Source organism: Venturia canescens, chromosome 3 (genome assembly GCF_019457755.1).
Source record: "Venturia canescens isolate UGA chromosome 3, ASM1945775v1, whole genome shotgun sequence".
Lineage (NCBI taxonomy): Eukaryota > Metazoa > Arthropoda > Insecta > Hymenoptera > Ichneumonidae > Venturia > Venturia canescens.
In genome coordinates, this window is record NC_057423.1 from 10,630,483 (window position 1) to 10,655,265 (window position 24,783).

The 24,783-nt window shown below is 35.2% G+C and overlaps 2 protein-coding genes and 1 long non-coding RNA gene across 3 annotated transcripts; 1 reads left to right on the forward strand and 2 right to left on the reverse strand.

Moving 5' to 3' along the window:
• Nucleotides 1–503: 503 nt before the first annotated feature.
• LOC122408407 (uncharacterized) lies at nt 504–7,923 on the forward strand. Its single transcript, XM_043415182.1, has 5 exons — nt 504–2,214; nt 5,722–6,370; nt 6,517–6,917; nt 7,042–7,326; nt 7,428–7,923. The coding sequence occupies exons 2-5, from the start codon at nt 5,731–5,733 to the stop codon at nt 7,614–7,616; spliced, it is 1,515 nt and encodes a 504-aa protein (XP_043271117.1). The 5' UTR covers nt 504–2,214; nt 5,722–5,730; the 3' UTR covers nt 7,617–7,923.
• A 1,016-nt stretch (nt 7,924–8,939) lies between these two features.
• Nucleotides 8,940–12,538, reverse strand: LOC122408411 (coiled-coil domain-containing protein 43). Its single transcript, XM_043415188.1, has 3 exons — nt 12,145–12,538; nt 10,289–10,674; nt 8,940–9,833 (listed from the first exon to the last, which is right to left on the reverse strand). The coding sequence occupies exons 1-3, from the start codon at nt 12,307–12,309 to the stop codon at nt 9,761–9,763; spliced, it is 624 nt and encodes a 207-aa protein (XP_043271123.1). The 5' UTR covers nt 12,310–12,538; the 3' UTR covers nt 8,940–9,760.
• Nucleotides 12,539–21,724: 9,186 nt separating this feature from the next.
• Nucleotides 21,725–23,866, reverse strand: LOC122408413 (uncharacterized). The gene is made up of 3 exons (XR_006260487.1): nt 23,546–23,866; nt 23,069–23,459; nt 21,725–21,908 (listed from the first exon to the last, which is right to left on the reverse strand). It is a non-coding gene; the product is annotated as an uncharacterized lncRNA (long non-coding RNA).
• Nucleotides 23,867–24,783: the final 917 nt, after the last annotated feature.

Consider the following 24,783-nt stretch of genomic DNA (forward strand, 5'->3'; position numbering starts at 1 on the left):
TATTTAATGTATAGGACACGTGTAAAAATTCTGAGAGTTTAACAGCCACTGAATTACTTCAATTTAATTTAACTCAACGGTTCTTCCCAGCGCCTTTTTTCGTTACAAAATCGTTTTTTTGAGATGTTTTTTAAACGAATCTCAAGTGTTCGAATTCAAAAAGATATCGTGCCTCGCAGTCACGAAGTCAAAAAAAGAGGGAGGCAACGCTCGATTCTTTACTTTTCTTCTGATAAAAGTTGTACTTCAGCGAACCAACAATACGACCGTCCTTCAGTTAAACGTCCTCTCTTTCCAATCAAATATATTGTTTATCGATTGTTGAGTTTTACATCGAAAATTTGAATGAAGGGAAAGAAAAAAGTGTCAGTACGAAATGCCAGCTGTATTCAGAGTTGTTTTTATTGTGAGAAACGGGTCATCGAGTTATCGCATTATGAACTGACAGTGTGGCGGTGGCGAGGGAGGGATTGGGACGAGGGAAGTTTCAGTCTGTCGTCGTGTGGCTCGAACGTTCGTTACATTTTCATTCAGTCTGCAACGAATGCCGATCTTCCAATATCGTTCTGTTTATCGAGTGGATAACAAAATTATAAAGCGAAAATTTCGTTGACGAAATTCATGACTTGAGCGATCGTGTATCAATTTAAAACCATTCGATCCGGGGATTCAAACTTTTAGTGGAAATGAAATAAATGTTTTTTCCTTACAAACGAAAATCCTAATCATGGGTGCATCGATTTTTTCGTAGAATTCATTTCACTCGAGTTCGAATCCAGAACAGTGTACACCAAACCAACGTGGCTCTTGATGCAAATTGGAGGTTGCAAAAAATTTAGCAAACGTCGAACTCATCACGGATTGAGAGCAATTGAGTTACCGGATTTTCTCGGCTTCTTTCGTCCGAGTAACGTACTCCAAGATTAAAACATTCGATCTCTAGCTCCAGTGAGTAAATGGAGAATTCAAAACTCGTTTAACAGAGACTTTGGTTCAACGATGTTCACTTGTTTACAACAATGCTCCTTAAAACATCCACGTTTTATTTTTATGCATCTGTAGAATGCTGAATATCAATTACTGATGAGTCAGACCAAATGGCGATGTTTTGCCTGGTTCAATAACATGAAAAAATTTACCAGAGTTCTTCGGTCCTACAAAATCATTTGCTGAAGACAATGGATTATGGAAATTTCATTTGGAACTAGTTGCTTTTGAAAAATGATGAGAAAACGAGTCATAGAAATTCATTATTCGTTTGTGACGAGCATGTAAACATTGAGTGAAGGAATTCTTGACGTTAGCAACCGAAAAAAATTTGTTCATTTGCCACTCGTCGATGCTATTTAACGATTTCGTGGCATGAATGACTTTTGGACAGGAAAAGTCTCGAGTTAATCGACAATTCAGTGGTTGAGAATGGATCGTACTTTGAAAGCATATTATTGAGGTACACAAAGATGAGAGAGAGAGAGAGAAAAAAGGAAGGACAGAACAAGAAAGAGAGAAAGAGAGAGTGCGGTGTTAAGAGATTAGTCGAGCGAGCGATGCGGTCGTCCACACATCGATTGACAGTCGAAGATCGAGAGTGACCGAAGAAGTAACCGCGTCCATGAAAACAAGAAGTTCGCGTTCGTCATTTGCCTTCGAGTTCCATATTTTACTTCATATTCTTGTCATCGACGTCGCGTGAATAAAAAAGTTGCAACGAGAATGCGAGAGGATTTAGAAACAATCGCGAGTATGACAAGGCCAGTTCCGTCTTCGTGACCGTCAGTTTTTCTCGTGATCGAGAACGATAGTTAAAAAAAACTGAACGTGAAAAATTCGTGAAAAAATACTGAACGTTGAGAAACTTGGAAGCGCGTGTGCTTTAACGCGGCTTGGAAAGTGTCAATTTTTCTAAACACGCAGAAGCTTCGATCGTCCGTCAGGGTTTTTTCGAATTTGTAATTCCGATGACGGATAATTCACGTTGGAAATTTAAATTCAGGAAAATTCGTAATCATAGATCGTGAAGAATAGCAAATAAATGAGAAAATTCACTGTTTACGGAAAACGTAGTTTTTATATGTTGACTATTTTTGTGTAAGCCGAGGTTCAAGCAAGTTGTCATCGTATATGGCTAACCAAGAAGCCGGTTAAGTGTGCGTGTAACCAACCCGTTTTTGTGCCATTTCAGCAAAAGGTGTTCGTATACTCCGAACGTAAAAGGTTCGTATCCTTCTCGATTGTGTATTATCGCATTTTTCACATCTAAATTCGAACTGGCCGTCGAAATTTAACGGCAAACAAAATGAAAAAGCAACTCTCCGATCGACCTCCACGAACTTGGATTTTAATCCGATCCATACGAGATTTGTACCACTTATTTATCATAATAATAGCTAGGGCCTGGACGAAGTATTTGTAGAAATTTTGATTTAAGGAAGTTGAGGCTGTACAGTCTTTTTTTTACCCAAAAGTTATGACCTGTACCTTTCAAAAGTTAGGCCAGTTTACAGTTTGACAATGTTGCATACACTTTAAAGAAAAGTTGGGGAAAAAAAGACGAAAAACTGGTGAAAGCTCAATCGAAAACACGAACGGTGACGATCCTAGCCTCAAAAAACTGCACGGGAAACAGACTATTATTAATATAATCTCAGCAAATCTCCTAATAAATCTGAAAAAAATTGACATTGTTCAGCAAGTCTTGCTCATGTTGCCCAAAAAATTTCATATTTTTAGCATCATTTTTAACGGAGATATCACCGAATGTGTCTTGACTTCCATAAGATTACATGTTATTTGGCCCAAATTGTTATTGATTTTTCTCAGCAACAACGCTCCTAAACTGTCTGAAAATTTAACTGATTTTTTTTTACACTTCACTTTATAAGATGCAATCGGTTTAAAAGCGATGACATCATTTTCATTCTAATGCCTCAACTTCCTTAAAGAAAAATGGTACAGTTTTAACAAAAAATTCATTCTCCGAGGTGCTAAATTTTCGGTTTTTTGTTACCATTTTTTTCCAACGAAATACGAAATCCTTCGTCCAGGCCCCAGCTATTATTATAATAAACAAGTAGTATAAATTTCGTATGGTTCGGATTAATAGTTTTTTAGAAAATCGTGTCCACGGCGACTGATGCTCAAAAAAACGTGTGACTGGAAAAAATTGCGAAATTTTGAATTTACAGCACATTCAAGTGATATTTCGTGATATCTTTGGAAGCGTTTTTTTTTCAAACTCGCTGTTTGGTTGATATGGGAATAAAATCGCGTCGAAGGTTCCAAGAAAACATGAAAAACTGCAGTTTTTGTATTCCAACTTTTCGGATACGTACCAGCAGCTAATGCGCTTTTAATTTTTGCATCTCTCGATCGAAATGTCGAAAGAGCGAATTGGACAATAACCGTTTCTGAATATTGATCAATGCATCGTAGACTCCAGAAATTTATTTGAATTTTTGATTGAAATTTTCAGATAAAAAGCTACACAATTCCATCATTAAATCGACTAAATTATAATAGCTAAACTATAAAACGATTTCTTTTGTGGTCTGCGTGCTGAAAATTCACGTATTTTCTTACTACGAATATGTGCACTGGTCGATCTGTCAACTGAAAGCGGATATTGTTTTTCAAAGCTTCTTTTCCACGCACACCTCCTCAACTCTCTCAATTTACTCGATTTGTATTCCATACCTTTCGACATACATGTACGTTAATCTTTACCACAGCGAGTCACAATTACCGATATTTTCTATTTCTGTGGATCGAATTGATTGGTAAACGTATAGGGAATTGTCCAACCGCTTCCTCGTGCGAGCTCTTGCGGTATCGAATTACACGAGAACACATTTAATGCAAAGTGTTTTGCGCACGATAAGTTAATCGGCCAAGCGAATATCTCCATCGTAATTCAACAATATTTTTCTGGATTGAGAGACATTTAAGGTCTCAAAGCATGCCTGACGTATCGGGATGCCTGCTGAGCTTTACTAATTTGTCTGTCAAATTGAGGGGAGTAGGAAATTTTGATCAACTTCTGTGAGGTTTTGAGATTCCGAGACTCTGTAAAGCGAGGATTGCTTTTCGAACCGTTTTCAAATATTTTTTTCGTATTATTCCGAAAATTCAAGACTCTTGCAGATGCTTTCGGGTTCACGTATTTTGAATTTTTCTTATTCAGTGTTACCTAGGCCTTAAGGAGTTTCGGTACAGGCGATACAATGTTGCCATGCTAAACCATGCTAAAAACATAAAAAATTTCAAAAAGTTTAGAATTTTATAAAATTTGGTGAACATATTCTTTAGTGCCAAATTTGACAATACAAATTTTTTAAGATTTTTCTTCTACACAGTTATCGAGTAATTGATCACTAAAGTTTACGTGTATAAGCATAGCGTTTCCATATATATAGGTATACATTCCGGGCATAAGAAATCTGCTTTAATGCGTAATTACTCGATAACTAAGTAGAAGAAAATTTTGAAAAAATTTGTGTTTTCGCACTTGATGTTGAAGAACATTATCACCAAATTTCATCAATTTCTTAATATTTTGACTTTTGTACCGAAACTCCTTAAAAAATTTTCATTGCTTGTCTTCGTTATTATAGTACATACGTGCGTTAAATGTAAATTACGATGCTGATTCCACCGGGTGGAAGTAATCTTTTCGATTGAATTCCAGCAAAAGCAGCTTCAAGTTTCCTTATCTATTTTTATAATTGGATTTTGCATAATTAAGTTTTTGCACAAATCATCGGTACTTTTTTTCAAATAAAGTTATTTTTAAACTGATGCCAATTTATCATTAAAATTATCCTCAAGAAATACGTTCGTAAAATTTCAAAAAACTTTGCTGCAATTGACGTTTATTTATATTTTCTTGATAAGCGCGGTCGATACGCTGGATTTCTTATGGAATATTCTTCATTGCTCAACTCCTAAGCTCGGATAAAGTTTATCTCGTCCCGCATTGATTGAATTAATTTAAGACCTTCCATGCACTTGTAGTGAGCGAAAAAACTCGATTTTCTTCATTTTTTTCGACAAGCAAATAAATGTTTATTTAAAAACTGTGAACGACACTAATCAGTACATATGTCCATGTACTTGTACAATTTTTTTCATGGAAAAATTTCTCAAAATGGCGCAACTCCGGCTGTATTCCAGCAGCACCTTTTTTAAGCATCAGTTGCGGTGGACTTAACTAAAAAACTATTAATCCGATCCATACCAAATCTGTACCACTTATTTATTGTAATAATAGCTTGGGCTTGGACGAAGGATTTGTAAAAATTGAGATTTACTAAAAAATGCCGACAGTTTTAACGAAAAATTCATTTTTTGAGGTTCTAAATTCTCGGTTTTTCTGGTACAATTTTTTCTTCCAACAAAATACGAAGTTGTTAGTTCAGGTCTTAGCTATTAGTATAATAAATAAGTAAATTTGGTATGGATCGGGTCAATAGTTTTTCATTAATCGTGTCCACTGCAAAGGCATTTTTCAAAAAAGACGAATCTAAAATAGCTACGAATCTGATGCTCCGATCTTTATGAAATTTGGTGGGAATATTCTTCAGACATTGTACTTAAGAATATCTAATGAAAAAATGTTCCATTTTTCCGCCCATCACAAGTGTATATTAAGCCCTTAATCCAACGTGCAACGTTGAACCCAAAATGAATTATAATTTTTTTATGTTCTGGGATTATTGGAAACAGGTCATCAATATGTTTTACTTGAGTGGAAGAGGGAAGCTCTCCAGGCATCCTGAAGCCAACGATGAGGATCAGTTCGGTTGGTATCTTGGAGACGGTGAATTAGTTGAGGACAAAATCTATAAAAAGTCGTCTCGAAGTTCACGGCTGCCGGGGCAGGTTAATGACGTTGACGAATCAATATCGACGAACCCTACGGTTACGATTATTACGTGCAACGACATCAGCGACCATGAACCGTCTAATTATTCAGTCTCGTCTGACTTGAAAAATGAGAAAACGTCGCTCACGGCAATCGAGCACATTGAAATGAACTCGTTCGTCAAACACTTGTCATCCGAAAACCAGGATATTGATCTGGAAATGATCGAGAACGACGCCAATCGGGGTGTTTTTACTTCGTCTATTAAGTCAGCCGGAGAACTCGACGATTCTTTAAGCTCTGAAAACAAAAAGGTGGACAATGAATCTCGAGGATTTTGTTACACGCCTGAAAGATTAGTCAGAACTCAAGCGTACAGAATACTCACGCCTTCCCCTAGATATTTGTCCATTCCTCGTAGCGCAGTCAACGGTATCGATGATACGAACACTCGTAGACTTCGAGGTCACCGCAGGAAAATTGGTGATCTCATAGATGCAAAGCAATTTGGTAAATTTTTAATTTTTAATGATTTTTACACGAAATATTTATTCGTCGAAATTTCCTGCCCATTTTCATTTTTTCACATTTTTCCAATGCAACATTTCTGTATTTCAATGGCGCTGATAAATGTTTATTCTCATTTCACGAAACAGGGGCGTCCCATCTCGAAGCTTTGTTGGATTCAGGGGTACCCGAGATTCGATTACCTCTCGCAAATCGTCGTCGATGGAACCGCGATCGTTCAAGTTACAAAAAAAATATCGAGCTCAATAATTCTCCAAGCGAATTTTACGAACCACTGGAAATAGCAAATCGCGAGAGTCCTGAAACCTTTCAAACGCCCGACCTCGTAAGCAGTAGATCGAGTTACGAAAGATTGAACAGCTGGGAAGAAAGATCCAAAATAATTCGAAGATCGTCACAGGATGACACCTCTGGTATTCACAGTAATGACTGGAGCAGTGACACACCGAGTGATGTACAAGCTCCGGTCTGTCTCTGCGACGAACTCGCCTCTGCATCGAGGAGATTTAGCTTCAGCATCGAATCGAGGGTACCATTTTATTCAAACTTTTTTATTTCGTTCGAGCGAAGCAAAAAAGCCAGCAGGAATTGTGGCAAATTTCGTAGAGTGTTTGCTGAGTATAAAAAATAATTTTTTTACGTTTCTTTTCCAGAACCGAACAGCTGCGATAAACGAAGTTGTATCAATCCTCGAAGATTTAGAGCGAGATCCAGATCGAGCCGCGGAGCTGCTCGAGGAAGACCGATTTCTCGATGCTACTTCCGGTCACGATCACTTAACGAGGCTGGCCCTTGCAATCGAACCGGACGGTTCTCCGCCAGCAGTTCACCTCGATCCTGAGAATCTTGTACTCGAACTTCGTGGCAAAGTAGAACGACTTCAGGAAACGACTAGAAATATACTCAAAGACGTCGATGCTCTGAGACGAGATTTCGAGGTTCGTTCAGTTCGTTGAAAACATTCGGCCTGTAGAAACAAAAAAAAACAGAAGTAATTTTGAAAAAAGTAAAAAAATCATTTTCTCTCATTCATTTTTAGTGCAATGAGAATAAGGTTGACGGTCTGATCGACGCAGCGGTGACTCTGCGTCAAGACACAAATGAGATGCGTTACCTGGACGATCTCCTTAATTTGTTGGACGGTGAGCTCGAGCGGATATCAAGAAGGAATTGGCCCTTTGTCTTTGGTCACGAGAACCAAACGGGAGAAATGAATCTCGTAGTTTAATCGTTTCCTCTTCCCACAGTTCGTACGTTTCACTTTCCGCTTAACGAAAACTTTCGAAGCGAACAATCGCAGGTGTTTTTTTCATATGTTTTTACGTCAATTTCCATTTCATTCGTGCGTATATCAGAACCAAAATAATGTGTGCATTTTTCTTTGCATTTGGTTTTCTTACTGATTCTCGAAACTTTGCAATGTTTATTAATAAAAAAAAAGTTTTTTCGTGGACTTCTTTCCTCTCTTCTCAATAGGATCAATATCATTTTCTTTTTTTACTAATAAAACCGTGTCCACTTTTGTGTACGTGAAATATGCAAATTTTTTATTCACCCGTTGACCTTTTATTCATGGATAGACAATCGAGATAGAATTCGATTCTGATCGAATTTCGAAAATCAGATTTTCATCCTCCCCAACGCTGGTCTTTCAGAGGGCCACAATGAAACCTTTTTCTATCGGATAAAATCTCAATTTTAACATCTTTAGTGCGATATTATTTGAGCACTTGGCACACATCAATTGGACAACAATGATCGATTGTGCAGTTTTATAATCAACTCTTTATGGAGAAACGTGTACAGCTCTTTGCTTTTTACAATTAAGGGCTATGAACAGTGTAAACGTTGAAATTTTAGGTGTTTTTGTTTCTTTTATAAATAAAAATTGGTTAGATGGATTTACACAAAACCTTGTAAACATCTTTTACATACTCTGAAGTACTGGAAAATATTTATTTTTCATTTTTTTTTAATGAAAACACACGTTTTCCCCACAAAATGCAATTTGAATCGAGCCACTGGAGCAAAAACTCTTTCCGTTTTGCTGTCACGCCGATTCAAGGGGTGCCATTTTCAACACAGCATTGTACAAAAAAATACCATGAAACATTTTATTTAAATCCAATCAATTTTTATTTATAAAATAAAGAAAAAACACCTAAAATTCTAACGTTTACACTGTTCATAGCCCTTAAAACAAGAAATATAATTGAAATTTTCTGTAAGTTTGTACACATTTTCATACAGTAACAGGAAAATTCGCGGATAACGCTACTGCAATGTTGAAGGCTCATATTCGTTGTTATCAAAAAAATTATTAATTTTCTCCAATTTAAAAAGTAAAACTTAATTGAGAATAGCACTCTTGAAAACTCGCAACTCAGTAAAAGCTCGTCAATAAAAACTTGAAAATTCAGTAAAAGCTCAAGTAACATCATCAATATCGAGCATGATGACAAATCGAAATTATGGACCTCAAGTTCTTGGTTTGGGGAAGGAACGCACAGAAACTGCAATGAAAGGCTCTGAGGAAAACCGAACAAGGATATTGTTGTAGCTAATCGAAAGCGTATATTCAACATATCAATATTAAGTACAGAAATATTTCAATCTAGATGGGGGAGACTGAAAAAAAATCTCCATGGAGTTATTTGTTTAAACTTGTTCCAATAAATTTTACGAAATGAAAGTCAACAACACACCGTATAAGCGAAAGTGACAACGAGTATTCGGGAGATTACCGTAAACGTTTCCTTTCAATATTATTTGCTGCTCTATCAGACAGTAATTTTCAATTGTAAAAGTTTCTCGAGTGTTTCAAGACTATAATCAGGCCTTTGTTTCAATACTCTAAGGGTAGATAAATCGATTTTCGCCACGTCGAGGTATGTTTTAATCGCACAATCGCGTCATTGCAAATATGAAGTTCATTGTGTCTCCGCAACGTTAATAAATGTTGAAATGAGATAGTACTTTTTGGTAACAATGAATAAATTTTAAAAAATTCTAAATTATTCCGTTTCAAATGAATGCACCAAACAAAAAACTTAGGACATTTATTAGAATTTGATGAACTAATCATCAAACTCGTTGATCAAAAATGACAAATATAGACCAAGAATATAATGTGATTAATAAAATGAGGTATCAGCCTTAATAGAAAGATCATTGATTCGAGGTTTAATGAGAATTTAAGTTTTTTCATCTAGAAACGTTGCAGAGATCGAATTATGTTACACGCATCAAAATAAATACAAGTATACACCGTAAGTGTCTAGACGACATTGTACGCTGGGTTCTTCTTTTCTTCTTTCCAACGTGACACAGATTTGGGCGTTCATTTTCAAAACTTTTTCTCACTCGACTATGCTACCTCCTTCTTTCACCTTTTTGTGTTTTTCGCTTCTCCTTTTTCTCTTCTTTCAGCTGCTTTTGTTTCTCTCTGAAATAAGGACGAAAGAAAATAATACTCTTTACAGAAGATAATGAATTACAAAAATCACAAATTCACATTCATTTTTTTCGGTCTCTGGGTTATTGAGATTCTTACTTTCACTAAAGGTACTAACGCACCTCAGATTTTCGAAATTGGTCAAATCGTGTTGGAAAATTGCAACTTCAAAAATTTGAAGTGAAGTCAACTCACTGATTTATACTGTGGGGAAGGTTTCAATAAGAGAAACTTTCCCAAAAATATGTTTACCGCTGCTTATGGCCAATAGAAAATAAAGTAGCATCTTGACAGTGAATCTTTTGTGACCTGACCAAGGACGTTGCAGCGTCTTAAAACAGCGTAAGCATATCAATGTGTTCAAAAATGAAAAAAATTAATCGAAAACTTGATGGTGATGTTACATCACATTAATACACGAATTACAATTGAAAAAATGATCTCACCGATCCTCTTTGTCTTTTTCTTTTTTCTTCAAGCTGTCTTGTTTGGCTTTCTCTCTCTTTCCTCTCTCTTGCTGAACTATCATAGCCGCATTCATATTTTTCTCAATACCACAATCAGCACCAGCCACCTCTTCTTCCCCCTCTTCGTCACTGCCTTCTTCATCGGCCATTTCACTGTATTGAGCAAGTATTGCTTCACGAATTCGTTTTTCATCATCTGTGTAACTTTTACGAGTCGTCGTTGGTAGACTTTGCGACTCCAGCATTTTAGCCAATCGTATCTCTACATCTTCCCTCGGCGCTGCTGCACTGGCAAGATCTTCGGAAGGTAGCCATTCGACCCATGCTGCTAATATTTCAGCCACGTGTGTTGGAATATTATCATCCTGAAAATATCATAATTTTATAAATCAGAAATCTTAATTACTTTGATCAATCTATTTGATGCAATGGCAGCTCCTATTTGTATTTTTTCTAAAATCTTGATCAAATGTGTATCTTTTCACTCCTATTTTTGAAATAAAAAATTTAAATATTAATCATATGGATGTATTTGGATAGAGCTTTTGTCCTGCTTGGGTTTTTTTTTGTATTTTCATGCCCAAATGGACAAACCTAGAAGGTTTAATTCTAATTACATGGCAGCCTGAGCTTTTTTATTGCCTGGCTCTATTTTGTATTTAGTTCTTACTATTGTGAGGCTGCTCAAATTTATATTGCATGATACTTTAGAAACATTTTCCAGTCAAGAATCTCATACTTTATTGAATCCATTTTACGACGCTGAAGTTTCCAACGTTGGAGTCCAACGAAATGAATGAAAACAAAATGATACATCCATCAGTTTTTTATTTCACGAATCATAATTGTGTAGATTGAAAAACTACGAAGTATAAATTCGGCAGGAAATAAATTGGAGAATTGCTGGAATTATTGAACAATTTTTTAGATCATTTCGTTGGACTCCAACGTTGGAAACTTCAGCATCATTCCATTTTGATTTTTTTCCTAAGATTTCTTATTGTGTTTGACAAAAAGATTAACTGATTTTTGTTACCCAACGTTACACATAAACTTCAGGTTCTATTGGAGAACAAAAAAATCTTTGGTTCCTTTGCGCCAGTAAAGCTTAAATGTTTGCAAGGTTGTAGTCCAATGAGATGAACTAAAAAGATATGTGCTCTTTTTTCCCAAATTTGCAATTTGTAGTTCTCCAAACTATAGAAATTATATGTGCAATAAAAAATTGAACAACCACAAATTCTTTTTTGTTTGTTTTGTTGGACTTCAATGTTGCAAACAAAGTTAGAAGTAAAACTACAGTCGCAGAATTCTCTAACTTGGAAGTTAATCAAAAAAGTTGGAGAGAATAGAAAAGTGATATAAAATGTATTACTTTGCGTATTTGAGAACAAAATATGGACTTTTCTGAAATGGTATGTTCCAATCATCAAGGTGAAGATCTTTTGAGGACATTGAACGAATATGGATTTTAGATATTGTTACCAAAATGCTCCAAATTACTGATAGTCAACACTTCCATGTGTAAAAGTTATTTAGAATGAAAATAATCTCCCCTGTGGGTACACTCATATTTGATATAAGTACTTCAAGTTCCTTGTCTATTTCAATCCATTTATTAAATAGTTTTTGACTATTAGAGTGAAGAAATGTCTTAAAATTTTAATTGAAAGAAAAATGTATATACATGGATGTACTTATTGTTATGAACGTTTATATGAATGATTCAAGACTTTCATAATGAATCCATATGAATTTTCGAAAACTGTTTTTTCCCGAATACCATTCGGCAGACACCGAGTGCATTCTAACCTCACATTCCAAACGGTCCTCACCGTTATCCCGGCGAGTATGCTTTCAAGGGCTTCGGTCTTCTCATCATTACTCTCATCGCCTTCCAATATTCCTTTTATATAAGAACCAAATACACCTTCGTCTGTATTTAACGCTTGTAATTTCTTGGTCAACCAAGAATCGAAGGAATTTTTCACCACCGCCATTACTATGCATGCAGCAACACACCAACACCATACACAGATGCAGCACTGACGTATAGCCCGTATAGCAGAAGAGTTAAATGTGGGATGATGTTGACCGGTACTTTAGCGCCGTGAAATTTATCCGGCGACTTTAGTTTTCGATATTTATCCGTGATTCTAAAAGTTTGTGCTTTATTAGTAGATTATGGTTGGATTAGACTCAGTATCTTCCAATCTTATTATTGAGATACGACGTGATAATTTTGCGGCCGGTAAAGAAGGTAATCCACACTTTTCTTGGAATATCAAGCGACGAGTCTCAGAAAAAATCATGTGTATACATTCTGTTATCGCTCCCGTACGTTCACTCGTATTTCGGATTATGAAATGCCCAGTCAGGTTAAGGGTAGCACCTCAAATATTGATTCTATGAAAAAAGTCGTAAGGACCAAATTTCTTGGAAATTCAATTCTCTACAACTTTGTTATAAGACATTTATGTCTAAAAGTTAATAATAAACGAGATATCTTGATAATAATACTTTTTCACTCTTTTGCCGCTTAACTTGAAAAAACTCGAAAAATATCGATTATACAAAAAAATGTGCAACAAATAAAATGTAGAGAATTAAATTTGCAACAACTTTGCCATTTAAACCTTTGACTGACCTCCCCCCCGCCCCAAGATTCCAACAATAAAATCGAGCACGGAAATTTTTGCAGGGTTAATGCTAACCCGACTGGGCAGGTATTCTCAAAAGTCGTATGGTGGCGATGCCAAAACTTACCTTGAAGTCTAAAAATGATATATCAGATATCATGCATAGTTGCGATATATCACACTTGATAATTCGAAAAATAAACGAGGGAATTATATACACGTTATATTCTCGTTTGTAGCATAAAAGAAGAGGAAAAAAAAATCGCCGTGGTAAATGCAAAGCACAAGATTTCACATAGTTTCTCTGCAAATTGTATACAAAGCGTGTTCTATTGGAACAAAATAATCAGTGGATCGGTGGCAATATCAATAGCAGTAGAAAAAGCCTTAGGAAGTAGACAAGCGAGCCCCAGAATAATTCAGAAATGAGACTTTTTTTTCACTCGATTCGAACTAAATGTGTCGTCATGAGTCCCAAATAAGATAATTTTTTGCGATACGGTGAGGGGAAAAGTTCAATTTGGGGCTTGATTCGGGTTCCATTTATTCACTTGAGTCCTCATGACAATTTTTTTCAAGGACTCGCTGATGCGTCAAGAAGAGTCGGATCGCCGCACTTGTTCTAAAGAGATTTTGGCAGTTCTAATGCTTTCGGTTTCGAATATTGAAATTGTAGGGCCAACCGGGACGGGTATTTCAAAAAATGCGGATTTATTTTCCATTCATAGTTTTTTTACATGTTTCCAGAAAAAAACAAAGTAATTTTTTCAAAATTGCCTGAAAAAAAAATCGAAGAGCAAGAAAAGAGAAATTAAACAAAAAAAAAGATTTGGAAGAATTTTTTTCTTTCCTCTTTGACTGCTTCTTCGAAGAAGAAGTAGTCAAGGTGCGTTGGATGGAAATTGCAGCAAAAATAAATTCGCAAATTTTTTAATGACTGTAGTACGTTTAAACGAACCTTAACTTCGAGTATTTTATCGAACTTTTTCTTCAAAGACAAACAAGTTTCAGAGCAGCCTCAAGAAATAATAAGATTTTCATTGGTAGTATTTCCCACTACGTCAAAATTACGAAACTAACTTTTGAGAATTTTCCAAAAGAGTTTAATGCAAATCTTTTAAAATAAGATCAATGAAGCGAGTTTCTTTTTCATAAACGCAGTCGTCCCCAGATTTCTGTAAACCATATTTTTTTAGTAGTTTGCACACTAAAGATTTCACGGTGTTCCCCCGCACCTCTAATTTGTGGTATGCGGTATGCGAAGCTGTTCCCAATTACATCCTTAAGGGTGAATGATACAAAAGTCGAAATAATTAGAAATTGATTAAATTTGATGATAATGTTCTTCAACATCAAGTGCGAAAACACAATTTTTTTCAAAATTTTCTTCTGTTTAGTTATCGAGTAATTACGCATTAAAGCAGATTTCTTATGCCCGGAATGTATACCTATATATATGGAAACGCTATGCTTATACACGTGAACTTTAGTGATCAATTACTCGATAACTGTACAGAAGAAAAATCTTAAAAAATTTGTATTATCAAATTTGGCACTAAAGAATATGTTCATCAAATTTTATAAAATTCTGATCATTTTGAATTTTTTTATGTTTTTAGCATGGTTTAGCATGGCAACATTGTATCGCCTGTGCAATATATCCTTAATCGCCACGATCACATTGTGCAAGGTCAAAATCATAAAAGATCAAGCAAATTCTGCGTATTTTCCGACAGGCACAACATCTCAATTTTTCATTTTTCTTATTACTAGTTCGTGGGTACATAAGTATTGACAACAAGCAGGAAGTGTCGTGCTGGAAAAAGTGTTCCACTTCAGAGGTCGTTGAAATCCGAGATCGTGATCCTCCATTTTTAAAAACACGTTACAGGATTGAAATAACATTGCCGAAACGTTACTGCATGCTGTAAGAAAAGAGACATTAGATGATGTGAGATTCAAAATTTAAATCGATTCTCCAAAATCATTCGCTTCTCGCTAATCTCGCTCTCTTCGCTCTGGAACGTCAACGATACCAGCCTCGTCGACGTCCCAGAGCGAAGAGCCAACAAGGGACGGAGTTCTCGAAGAAGATAAGTTTCTCAAAATTCTTTGTAATATCCATTCGAAATTTAAACGAAAGACTATCCTGAAAGGTGTGCCGGAAAAATTTTAAATTGACGTGTGCGTGCGTACGTGCGTAATTTGGTATGAATGTATGTAATTAAAAGTTTACTCGACGGAATAACCGCAATTTTAGTTTTGGATAATATCGATTCATTGATAATGTGTAATTCGTTTTCTTTGCCACGTAGAGCTACCGGTTAAAAAGAAATATAAAATAAACACACAATAGTGAAAGAATTAGTTTTCGTTATTGTAAATGTGTGCTATCGTATCTGCCGAGGAGTCCTGGGCAGCCCTGGGGAGGCTCCAAAAGCACATTTAAATGCGCTTTTTACCTCGCCTCGTGCGGGGAGAAAATATTTATTTTTGTTTACACAGACTCGATTATGGGTTGGATGAATTATCAGTATTTTTGGTAATTATGCAGAAGTCGGGTACCAGCCCAATTTTAGGGGAAACATTTTTTGTTTTCTATGAACGACTTCAGTGTGTCACTATTAGTAAATTTGAAACCGGGGAGACTGACATTTTTTATTATTTCCATAAGTTATGGGGTTTTAAGTTTGAGAAAACAAACGATAAAATCGGGCATTTTCGTACATTTTGGTACACTTTCGTACACTTCTGCATGATTACCATATTTTTTTACATTCCCAAATGAATTGATGGACAATTATTTTTCCACTTGTTCTCAAAAAAATGCTTCTACATCGCCCTTCATTCAGCTTTGATTGCCCAGAATGTTATGAAAAATCAACGAAACTTCATTTTCTCTACTCTCTTGATTTTCCATTTTAAATACCAATTCAATTTTACCTTTTGCAACGATTTTTTAAAACTTGAACAGAAAGTGCTAGCAACTTGTCCATTTTTGAATGAACTTCGTTCATTCTGACATCTTTGTTGTTTATAAAAGTATGACTAGTACTTACAGTCCTGGGTTCTTCAACCGGTTTAGCTTCATCTGGTGCAACAGTAAGGGGGCTAATCATTAACGCGAAAGCTTTTTCAATGGCCGTGATCTATAAATAATTATATACAAATAGAATATTAAAATATTAAACAAAAAATGTATGCAGGAGTTTTTTTTATGGTTATAATTATAAATCACAGCAACCACGTCACAGCAAACTTTCACCAGTGAAATAAGGTTTTTCCAAAATTTTCGTTTTCGTCGTACTGCATTTTCACTATTGAAATATTTTTTTAACACTCGTTATGACAACTATCAGATTCTTGGAGATTTCGAATGAAAAATAATAAGTTATAAGTAATAATGATTTGCTATGATTGCTGAAGAACTGTCGATCATTTGAGTGTTGTTGCAATACGACTAGCTCAGCTACATAAATAATAGGTTGGAAAATTGGAATATTTCGTGCTCTATATTCATTATTGTTTGTAGAATTTTGGCAAATACTTACTTTTTGAGTTTTCGCGTTTGTGAAGATGTCTGAGTCAATGTTCAGCAGTGCAACAAAAATCTTTGCGATTTTTCGTAAGCTCTTGACCTGCACGTGCAAAAATATTATCTCTGGGTGACTGGGACCGATTCGATATAGTCTAAGTGCAAATTTCTACGTGGTCTTTTTCATTTCAAAATTTCTGTTCGTGTCACAAAGTAAAGTCTCTTAATAGAGGGACAGACTTCCAGCAAAATTGAGTCGGAATAATCGCTTTTATGGTATAAGGTTTTTATGCACATGGGAAAAAAAGTTGTTGATCGAATGTTTCCTTCCTCTCACCAAAAATATTTTTAAGATAATACGAAATGAGTTGTAAACGCAGCAATAAGTTATAGGCCTAACGAACAAAAGTTTGGTTTGATGATGGATTTTCACCAAGTGAAAGACTACAGTCCACTTCATGAAACGTTCAACAGAAGTCAACATTTGAGCGAGGACAGACGTAACAAGAAATATAGAAAATTGCTGCTCAGCGTGCTACTGTACAAGAATATTTTCACTTTTTTTAGCTAATCGAAGATAGAAATAATTATCTAGTTCCAGCAGTTGAGCCTGTTGACTTTCTGCTCATCAAAAATGTTCGAAATTTTCAAAAAATCGATGTCACAATCACCAAAGCACATCAATTTATCCGACAATTTTTTCAACAACGTTTCACTCGTTTCTTACGAGCTACAATGACGCCATTACGAACCATTTAATCAATCAAAGCGTTGTTTTACAACTTGTCATTAAAAGGGAAAACTGTGAATATTTGTTGAAATTTTCGTGGATGCTCAATCGTTGGTTGCTTATGACAATGACACTGACACTTACACTCTCGACTTTCTCTACATTTTGGGTGGTATCTATTCGGATGATATCAGGACTGAATAGCAGTCTGGCCAACTCTCTCACATACTCGATCTAGAAGTTGGGAGACATGATTAATTTACAATTTTTCTTCATGAAATTGTTTGTAAACGATAATCGATTTATTCACATTCGATGATTGCGTTGTCTGACCACAAAATATTCGTTCTTGCAATAAAATTTTATTCGTCGTTGAAGATAATGTGTTACGAGGACTTACACTTCCGATTCCTTCGTGAAGCCCGGTAGTGTACGGACGAACGAAAAGCGGCTTTATCAATAGCATGGTTACGGTTTTCCAAATCGCGACCTACAATAGGAATAATCATAGGATGAAGTATCGTGATCTGAGAATTATATTGACGTATTTATACTCATCGGGGAAAAAAAGTTGAGTTATTATTAAAATATCTTGGAGAAAGGACCTTTTCGCCATTTTTATATTTTATTTATTCATAATAAATTCAAAATGTCATTCATCCTCCGGGGTCGCACATTCTAGAAAACGTGCTGGTCACACGGGGTCGGATTGACCCGAGCTATGCTTAAACGCTCGCCGCGTTGCCAGTATCGTTCCGAACGACACAAAAATTCAGGATATTAGTTTGAACCTCTCCGAATAAGAATATCATAGGAAAAATTTTGATTCAATTTTCAAAATGGCGAAAAAAATCAACGAGACTGTGTTTAAAAAAAAAACCATTTTTTACTATGAAAATCATGACTCCGACAATGGTTTAAGAGGATGGATGAGTCGGTATATCGCAACCGTGAGTGCGAGAGAGATAGCTGCAAATTTCGAAATCAAAATTCTTTGACACAGTTTGACCGATTAAAAAAAGGCTCTGTCGGTCGATTTTTGCCATCGTTCTGATTAGGCTGACAGAGCCTTCTTTTAATCGGTCAAACCGTGTCAGAGAATTTCAATTAAAAAAATTCCAAGTGAGGTTAGTCGACTGATCCATACTCTTAACCAGCTTCCTCGGGCGCCGATAATTAAAAAATTCTATTCTAATTTATACAGAGCTCCATATTTATGGATTTTTGGAGTCACTAATCATCGATTCGACAGCAAATCCACCGGTTGTTTGTTTCGATATCTGTATTTTGTATTAAAAATTTTATTCTAAATTACATTGAACAAAAATGTCTGCCATTACAAACCTCCATACGAGGGTTAGTCTTTTCCGAATCATCATCAGCTTTAGTGACCACGCCATTGGCGATTACAATAAGAATCAAAACGCCAAAAAGTCGAATTGACCACATCACTTTACGGATACGAAGATTTTTGGTTACAATGTCGATAATAAGGTGTTGCTCTACCCGATTGCGCGTGGACTGTTATGGATTAGTGGAAATTTCCTAATTTTTATACTATGCTGTTGCACCTGTGATGTTTTAGGTGTGACTGACTTTTGTTTTTCGTAAAACTTCTATTGTTGGGTGAACCAAACGCTTATTTTATTTTTAAAGAAATAATAGAGACACCAACGTCGATATTCTGATATCAAATGTTTTTATGGTTCGGCTTCAAAAGAGCCAACAGCTTTTTGACATATGTTTCGACAGTCTAATTATCTTCAAATATCGATTAAACAATCTAGCGATAAGAGAATTATTCAATTTTTTGATTAAAAGTTTTCAAGGAATGACGTCAAACGTTATATTTATGTGCAAATGTGGTCGTGTACCGTTAAAATATATACGGCACATGTCGTATAGAAATTCAATCAATTTCCAATTAGCGAATCCCGCCTACAGAACGCTTAAAACTGGCGGACTCGACTTTTTTCTCATTTTACAACGTTTTTTCTCGTTAACACGATATGGTAGGCTCAAAAATCATGAAAATACGAAAATTTTCAAACATACAAACTTTTTCCAGTTACTTTTGTTATTACGAATATTTATTTATTCTTTTCGTCGTTCGAATAAAATTATGCACTTTTTCTTCATCGGACTTTGAATCTTTCTCGCACGCATTTTTCATAAAATCGATAACGATCTTCTGAATTTTTACTGCCATAAATAAGACTTCGGTGTGAAGGCTAAATGACATTTTTTTTGCAAAAGTAGGAGAAGAACCTTGCGATAACGACCCCAGCAACTATTTAATGGGCTGTACAGCCTAGCAATTTATCAAATATTGGAATAAGATATGCGACGATCATGTAGTATGAATAAAACAGGGCAATTTCCAACGTCCAGGAATAATAAGAGGATAAATTATTTGAACGAGAAAGAAATAATAAATAAACATTTATAGTGAGAATTATGACTAGCAAATATGTGTGCAGATGCAAATTCATTTCATAGGTAAATCTGATTTGGAATGTTGTTTATGTATCAGCCTATTACGAATTTTCTATTATTTCGGATTCTATATACAAAAATCCCTACTTCGGAAAATATTATATAGAACACCCTCGGGACGATGTCAGAAAAACATTTAAGGGTGAATGATACAAAAGTCGAAATAATTAGAAATTGATCAAATTTGGTGATAATGTTCTTCAACATCAAGTGCGAAAACACAAATTTTTTCAAAATTTTCTTCTGTTTAGTTATCGAGTAATTACGCATTAAAGCAGATTTCTTATGCCCGGAATGTATACCTATATATATGGAAACGCTATGCTTATACACGTGAACTTTAGTGATCAATTACTCGATAACTGTACAGAAGAAAAATCTTAAAAAAATTGTATTGTCAAATTTGGCACTAAAGAATATGTTCACCAAATTTTATAAAATTCTGATCATTTTGAATTTTTTTATGTTTTTAGCATGGTTTAGCATGGCAACATTGTATCGCCTGTGCAATATATCCTTAAAAAGAATTTCAATCGGAGGTTAGAAACGGTTCCTGAACAATATTGCTGAACAAAGATCGTACACTGAATATAATATAGTGCTCTCAAAAAGCAGGGTGAACAAGTAGTTTATAATCTGAGTTTACGTTTACTGTTTATTACCGACTGTCCCTGGCATCATTATTATAGGAATTTTCGATACTAACTCAGTGACAAGTCGAGTTAAGAAAAAACTCTTTTGGTTTACAAAAACCCTATTCCAAAATCCACTGCGCAACTATATATATAGGTCAAAACGAGCCAAAATGCTCTTCATCCGATAGTACGGTCGATAAATTGGAGCCGGTGTTTAAACAGTACCAATCGACTAACAGCTAATTTCACATTGACGTCTTATAGTCTTGTTTCGTTTTTCCAGATTCAACGTATTCAGACATTGAATTTATATGAGATAAGGGGATTTTGATGGGGATGTTTTCATGGATGTTCTGGTGACGACATTCTCGAAATCCTGCAAACTCACAGACGAGATCATTTTTGCTACCCAACACACCGTGCAACACGTGCGGTGATTTTAACCACACTTTCCAAACTCTATGGAACGCTACTCAGTCCCTTCAACAACGAAAGCGTCATGGCTGTTTTTTATGATTTTTATCAAGATGGAACTCTTGACGTTATCCTCGTTGAATTTGACAAAACCAACAACAATTAGAAAACAGCCGCTTTCAAAAACAGTCTCTACTATGATGCCAACTTCGTTAAAGCTATGGTACTCACTGGTTTGACGAACAGCAAATATCCCATTTCCCCTGGCACCTTGGGCAAGAAGAAACGAACTTACGGGACCAATTTACCTGGTCCTTCTATCGCGTATAAAACTATCACACAAGATAACTTTCTTTTGGATTGTTTCTTCGAAGAAGTAGTCAAGGTACGTTGGATGGAAATTGCAGAAAGAATAAATTTATGAATTTTTTGAAGATTGTTAGCACGTTTAAATGAACCTCAACTCCGAGTATTTTATAGAACTTTTTTTTTGAAGATGAACAAGTTTCAGAGTAGCTTCAAGAGATAATAACATTTTCGTTGGTAGCATTGAGCTACTGAGTTTTCACTCAAAACGATGAAAAAAGTAAAAAGCAATGATGAAGTAACGATGAAAAAAAAAAACAAGCAGTGTAGCATGCAAATTCTCAGTATTTCCCACTACGTCAAAATTACAAAAATAACTTTTGAGAATTTTCCAAAAGAGTTTAATGCAAATCTTTTAAAATAAGATCAATGAAGCGAGTTTCTTTTTTATGAACGCAGTCGTCCCAAGATTTCTATAAATCATAATTTTTTAGTAGTTTGCACACTAAAGATTTCACGGTATTCCCCCGCACCTCTAATTTGTGGTGTATGCGGTATGCGAAACTGTTCCCAATTACATCCTTAATCACCATGATCACATTGTGCAAGATCAAAATTATAAAAGATCAAGCAAATTCTGCGTATTTTCCGACAGCCACAACATCTCAATTTTTTATTTTTCTTATTACTAGTTCGTGGGTACATAAGTATTGACAACAGGCAGGAACTGCCCTGCTGGAAAAAATGTTTCATTTCAGAGGCCGTTGAAATCCGAGATCGTGATCCTCCATTTTTAAAAACACGTTACAGGATTGAAATAACATTGTCGAAACGTTGCTGCTTCCTGTAAAAAAAGAGACATGAGATAGTAAAAGTGTTAGCATGAGTTTTCGTTATTGCAAATGTGCTGTCATGTCTGCCCAGGGCCCTACAATCGGGAGGGTCCAAAAACACATTTGAGTGTGCTTTTTACCTCACCTTGTACGTGTAGAAAATATTTCCTTTCGTTTATACAGACTCTCATATGCATTGGATGAATTATTATTAGTATTTTTTGTAATTATACAGAAGTGGGGCATCACCCCAATTTTAGGGGAAATTTTTTTTTTTTCCATGAACGTCTTCAGAATGTCACTATATTAGTAAATTTGAAACGGGGGTTCTCCCCCGCCATAATATTGCACGTTTTATCATTACTGATTCATAAGATGCATTATAACAAAATGAGAATCGTTTTAAGGTGGTGCCCCACTTTTGAATAATTACCGAAATTTTAATCCAATTTTCAAAATGTCGAAATAAAAATTAACGAAGCTATGTTCTGGAAAAAAAAAAACTACTTTTTACTATAAAATCATGACTCTGGTAATGGTTTAACCAGCTTCCTCGGGCGCGAATAATTAAAAAATTCTAGAAGTTAATTATTAAAAATTCTAAAGTTGCTCTTGGGCTCATCTTGATCCCTGGAGGGTTAAGGGTGAATGATACAAAAGTCGAAATAATTAGAAATTGATCAATTTTGGTGATAATGTTCTTCAACATCAAGTGCGAAAACACAAATTTTTTCAAAATTTTCTTCTGTTTAGTTATCAAGTAATTACGCATTAAAGCAGATTTCTTATGCCCGGAATGTATACCTATATATATGGAAACGCTATGCTTATACACGTGAACTTTAGTGATCAATTACTCGATAACTGTACAGAAGAAAAATCTTAAAAAATTTGTATTGTCAAATTTGGCACTAAAGAATGTGTTCACCAAATTTTATAAAATTCTGATCATTTTGAATTTTTTTATGTTTTTAGCATGGTTTAGCATGGCAACATTGTATCGCCTGTGCAATATATCCTTAATTTGTACAGAGCTCCGTATTGATGGATTTTTGGAATCACTAATCGTCAATTCGATAGCAAGTCCGCCGGTTTGTTTTGATATCTTTATCGCTTGCAATAATAATTGTATTCTAAATTACATTGAATAAAAATGTCTGCCATTACAAACCTTGGTACGAGGGTCAAATTTTTCCGAACCATTATCAGCGTTAACGATCACGCTATTGACGATTACAATAAGAAGCAAAACGGCGAAAAGTCGAATTGACCACATGATTGCACGGATACGAAGACTTTCAGTTACAAATTCGATAATAAAGATTTGCTCTACGCGGTTGCGTGTGGACTGTTATGGATTAGTGAAAAATTCCTCGTTTTTATACTTTTGTTGGTGTATGTGTGATGTTTCGGGTCTGACTGGCTTTTGTTTTTCGAAAGTCATTTACATTTATTGTTGGGTGACCCAACCGCTTATTCAAATATTTTTTTTGGTTCCGCATCAAATGATGGAAAAGTTTTCGGCATATATTTCCTAGTTATCTTCAAATCGATGAAGCAACCTAGCGATAAGAGATTTATTCGATTAAAAGTTTCCAGAGAATGACGTCAAACGTTATATTTATGTGAAAAAAATGTGGTCGTGTACCATTAAAATATATACGACGCACGTGTCGTAGAGAAATTCAGATCATTTTCAGTTATCGAATCTAACCTGCAGAACGCTTGGGACTGACGGACTCGATTAGGATTTTTATTGAGGAAAAAATTTAAGTAAAATTTCCATTCCGCCACGTGGTGCTAAAAATTGTTAGTTCGGCCACCTTGATTATTAGTTCGAAGTATTTGCGAGCGGTTTAGTTAACGAATTTGATCACTCCCTTAAGGAAGTTGAAGCGATATATATAGGACATCATACGAAAAATACATTAGATTTTATTATTCCAAAATAATGAATTGAAAATTTACGTGAATCTTCTTGAACAGCGCTTAATTATGTGTGAAAAATTTGGAGAGGTTTCACCGCCTGGTAATCGAGATATTCATTGTTGAAAATGACAAGGTTAAACATGGGCTCTTATGGGAGCTTTCAAAAAATTGCTAACTTCAACAATAAATATCTCAATTTCACGACGGTGAATCATCGGCATATCCCGCCAGAAGTTTTATACTGTCTTAAGCTTTTTGTTTAAAAAATTTTAATGTGCAAAGTTGGAAAATAGTTTTAACATAAGATACGCTTCAACCTCCTTGAAAAAGGTCGTGCAACAATTTTTTTTCTCATTTTACAACGTTTTTTCTTGTTAACACGATATGGTACCCTCAAAAATCATGAAAATACGAAAATTTTCAAACATACAAACTTTTTCCAGTTACTTTTGTTATTACGAATATTTATTTATTCTTTTCGTCGTTCGAATAAATTATGCACTTTTTCTTCATCGGACTTTGAATCTTTCTCGCACGCATTTTTCATAAAATTGATAACGATTTTCTGAATTTTTACTCCCGTAAAAAAGATTTTGATGTGAAGGCTAAATGACATTTTTTTTGCAAAAGTAGGGGAAGGACCTTGCGATGACGATCCCAGGAACTATTTAATGGGCTGTACAGCCTAGCAATTTATCAAATATTGGAATAAGATATGCGACGAATATGTAGTATGAATAAAACAGGGCAATTTTCAACTTCCATGAAGAAAAAGAGGATAAATTATTTGAACGAGAAAGAAACCGAGTCTCTTGATAAATAAAGATTTATAGTGAGAATTATGACTAGCGAAAATGTGTGCAGATCGTGCAGATGCAAATTCATTTCATAGGTTATAATCTGACTTAGAATGTTGTTTATGTAGCCTATTACGAATTTTCTATTATTTCCGATTCT

Excerpts from the sequence above, each read along its gene's own strand:
- LOC122408407 (XM_043415182.1), top strand. The coding sequence starts at position 5,731 with ATGTTTTACTTGAGTGGAAGAGGGAAGCTCTCCAGGCATCCTGAAGCC. Across the intron at positions 6,371-6,516 it reads CATAGATGCAAAGCAATTTG|GGGCGTCCCATCTCGAAGCT; the intron begins GTAAATTTTTAA and ends TTCACGAAACAG. Across the intron at positions 7,327-7,427 it reads CTCTGAGACGAGATTTCGAG|TGCAATGAGAATAAGGTTGA; the intron begins GTTCGTTCAGTT and ends ATTCATTTTTAG.
- LOC122408411 (XM_043415188.1), bottom strand. The coding sequence starts at position 12,309 with ATGGCGGTGGTGAAAAATTCCTTCGATTCTTGGTTGACCAAGAAATTA. Across the intron at positions 10,675-12,144 it reads GCATACTCGCCGGGATAACG|GATGATAATATTCCAACACA; the intron begins GTGAGGACCGTT and ends TGATATTTTCAG. Across the intron at positions 9,834-10,288 it reads GAAAAAGACAAAGAGGATCG|AGAGAAACAAAAGCAGCTGA; the intron begins GTGAGATCATTT and ends TCCTTATTTCAG.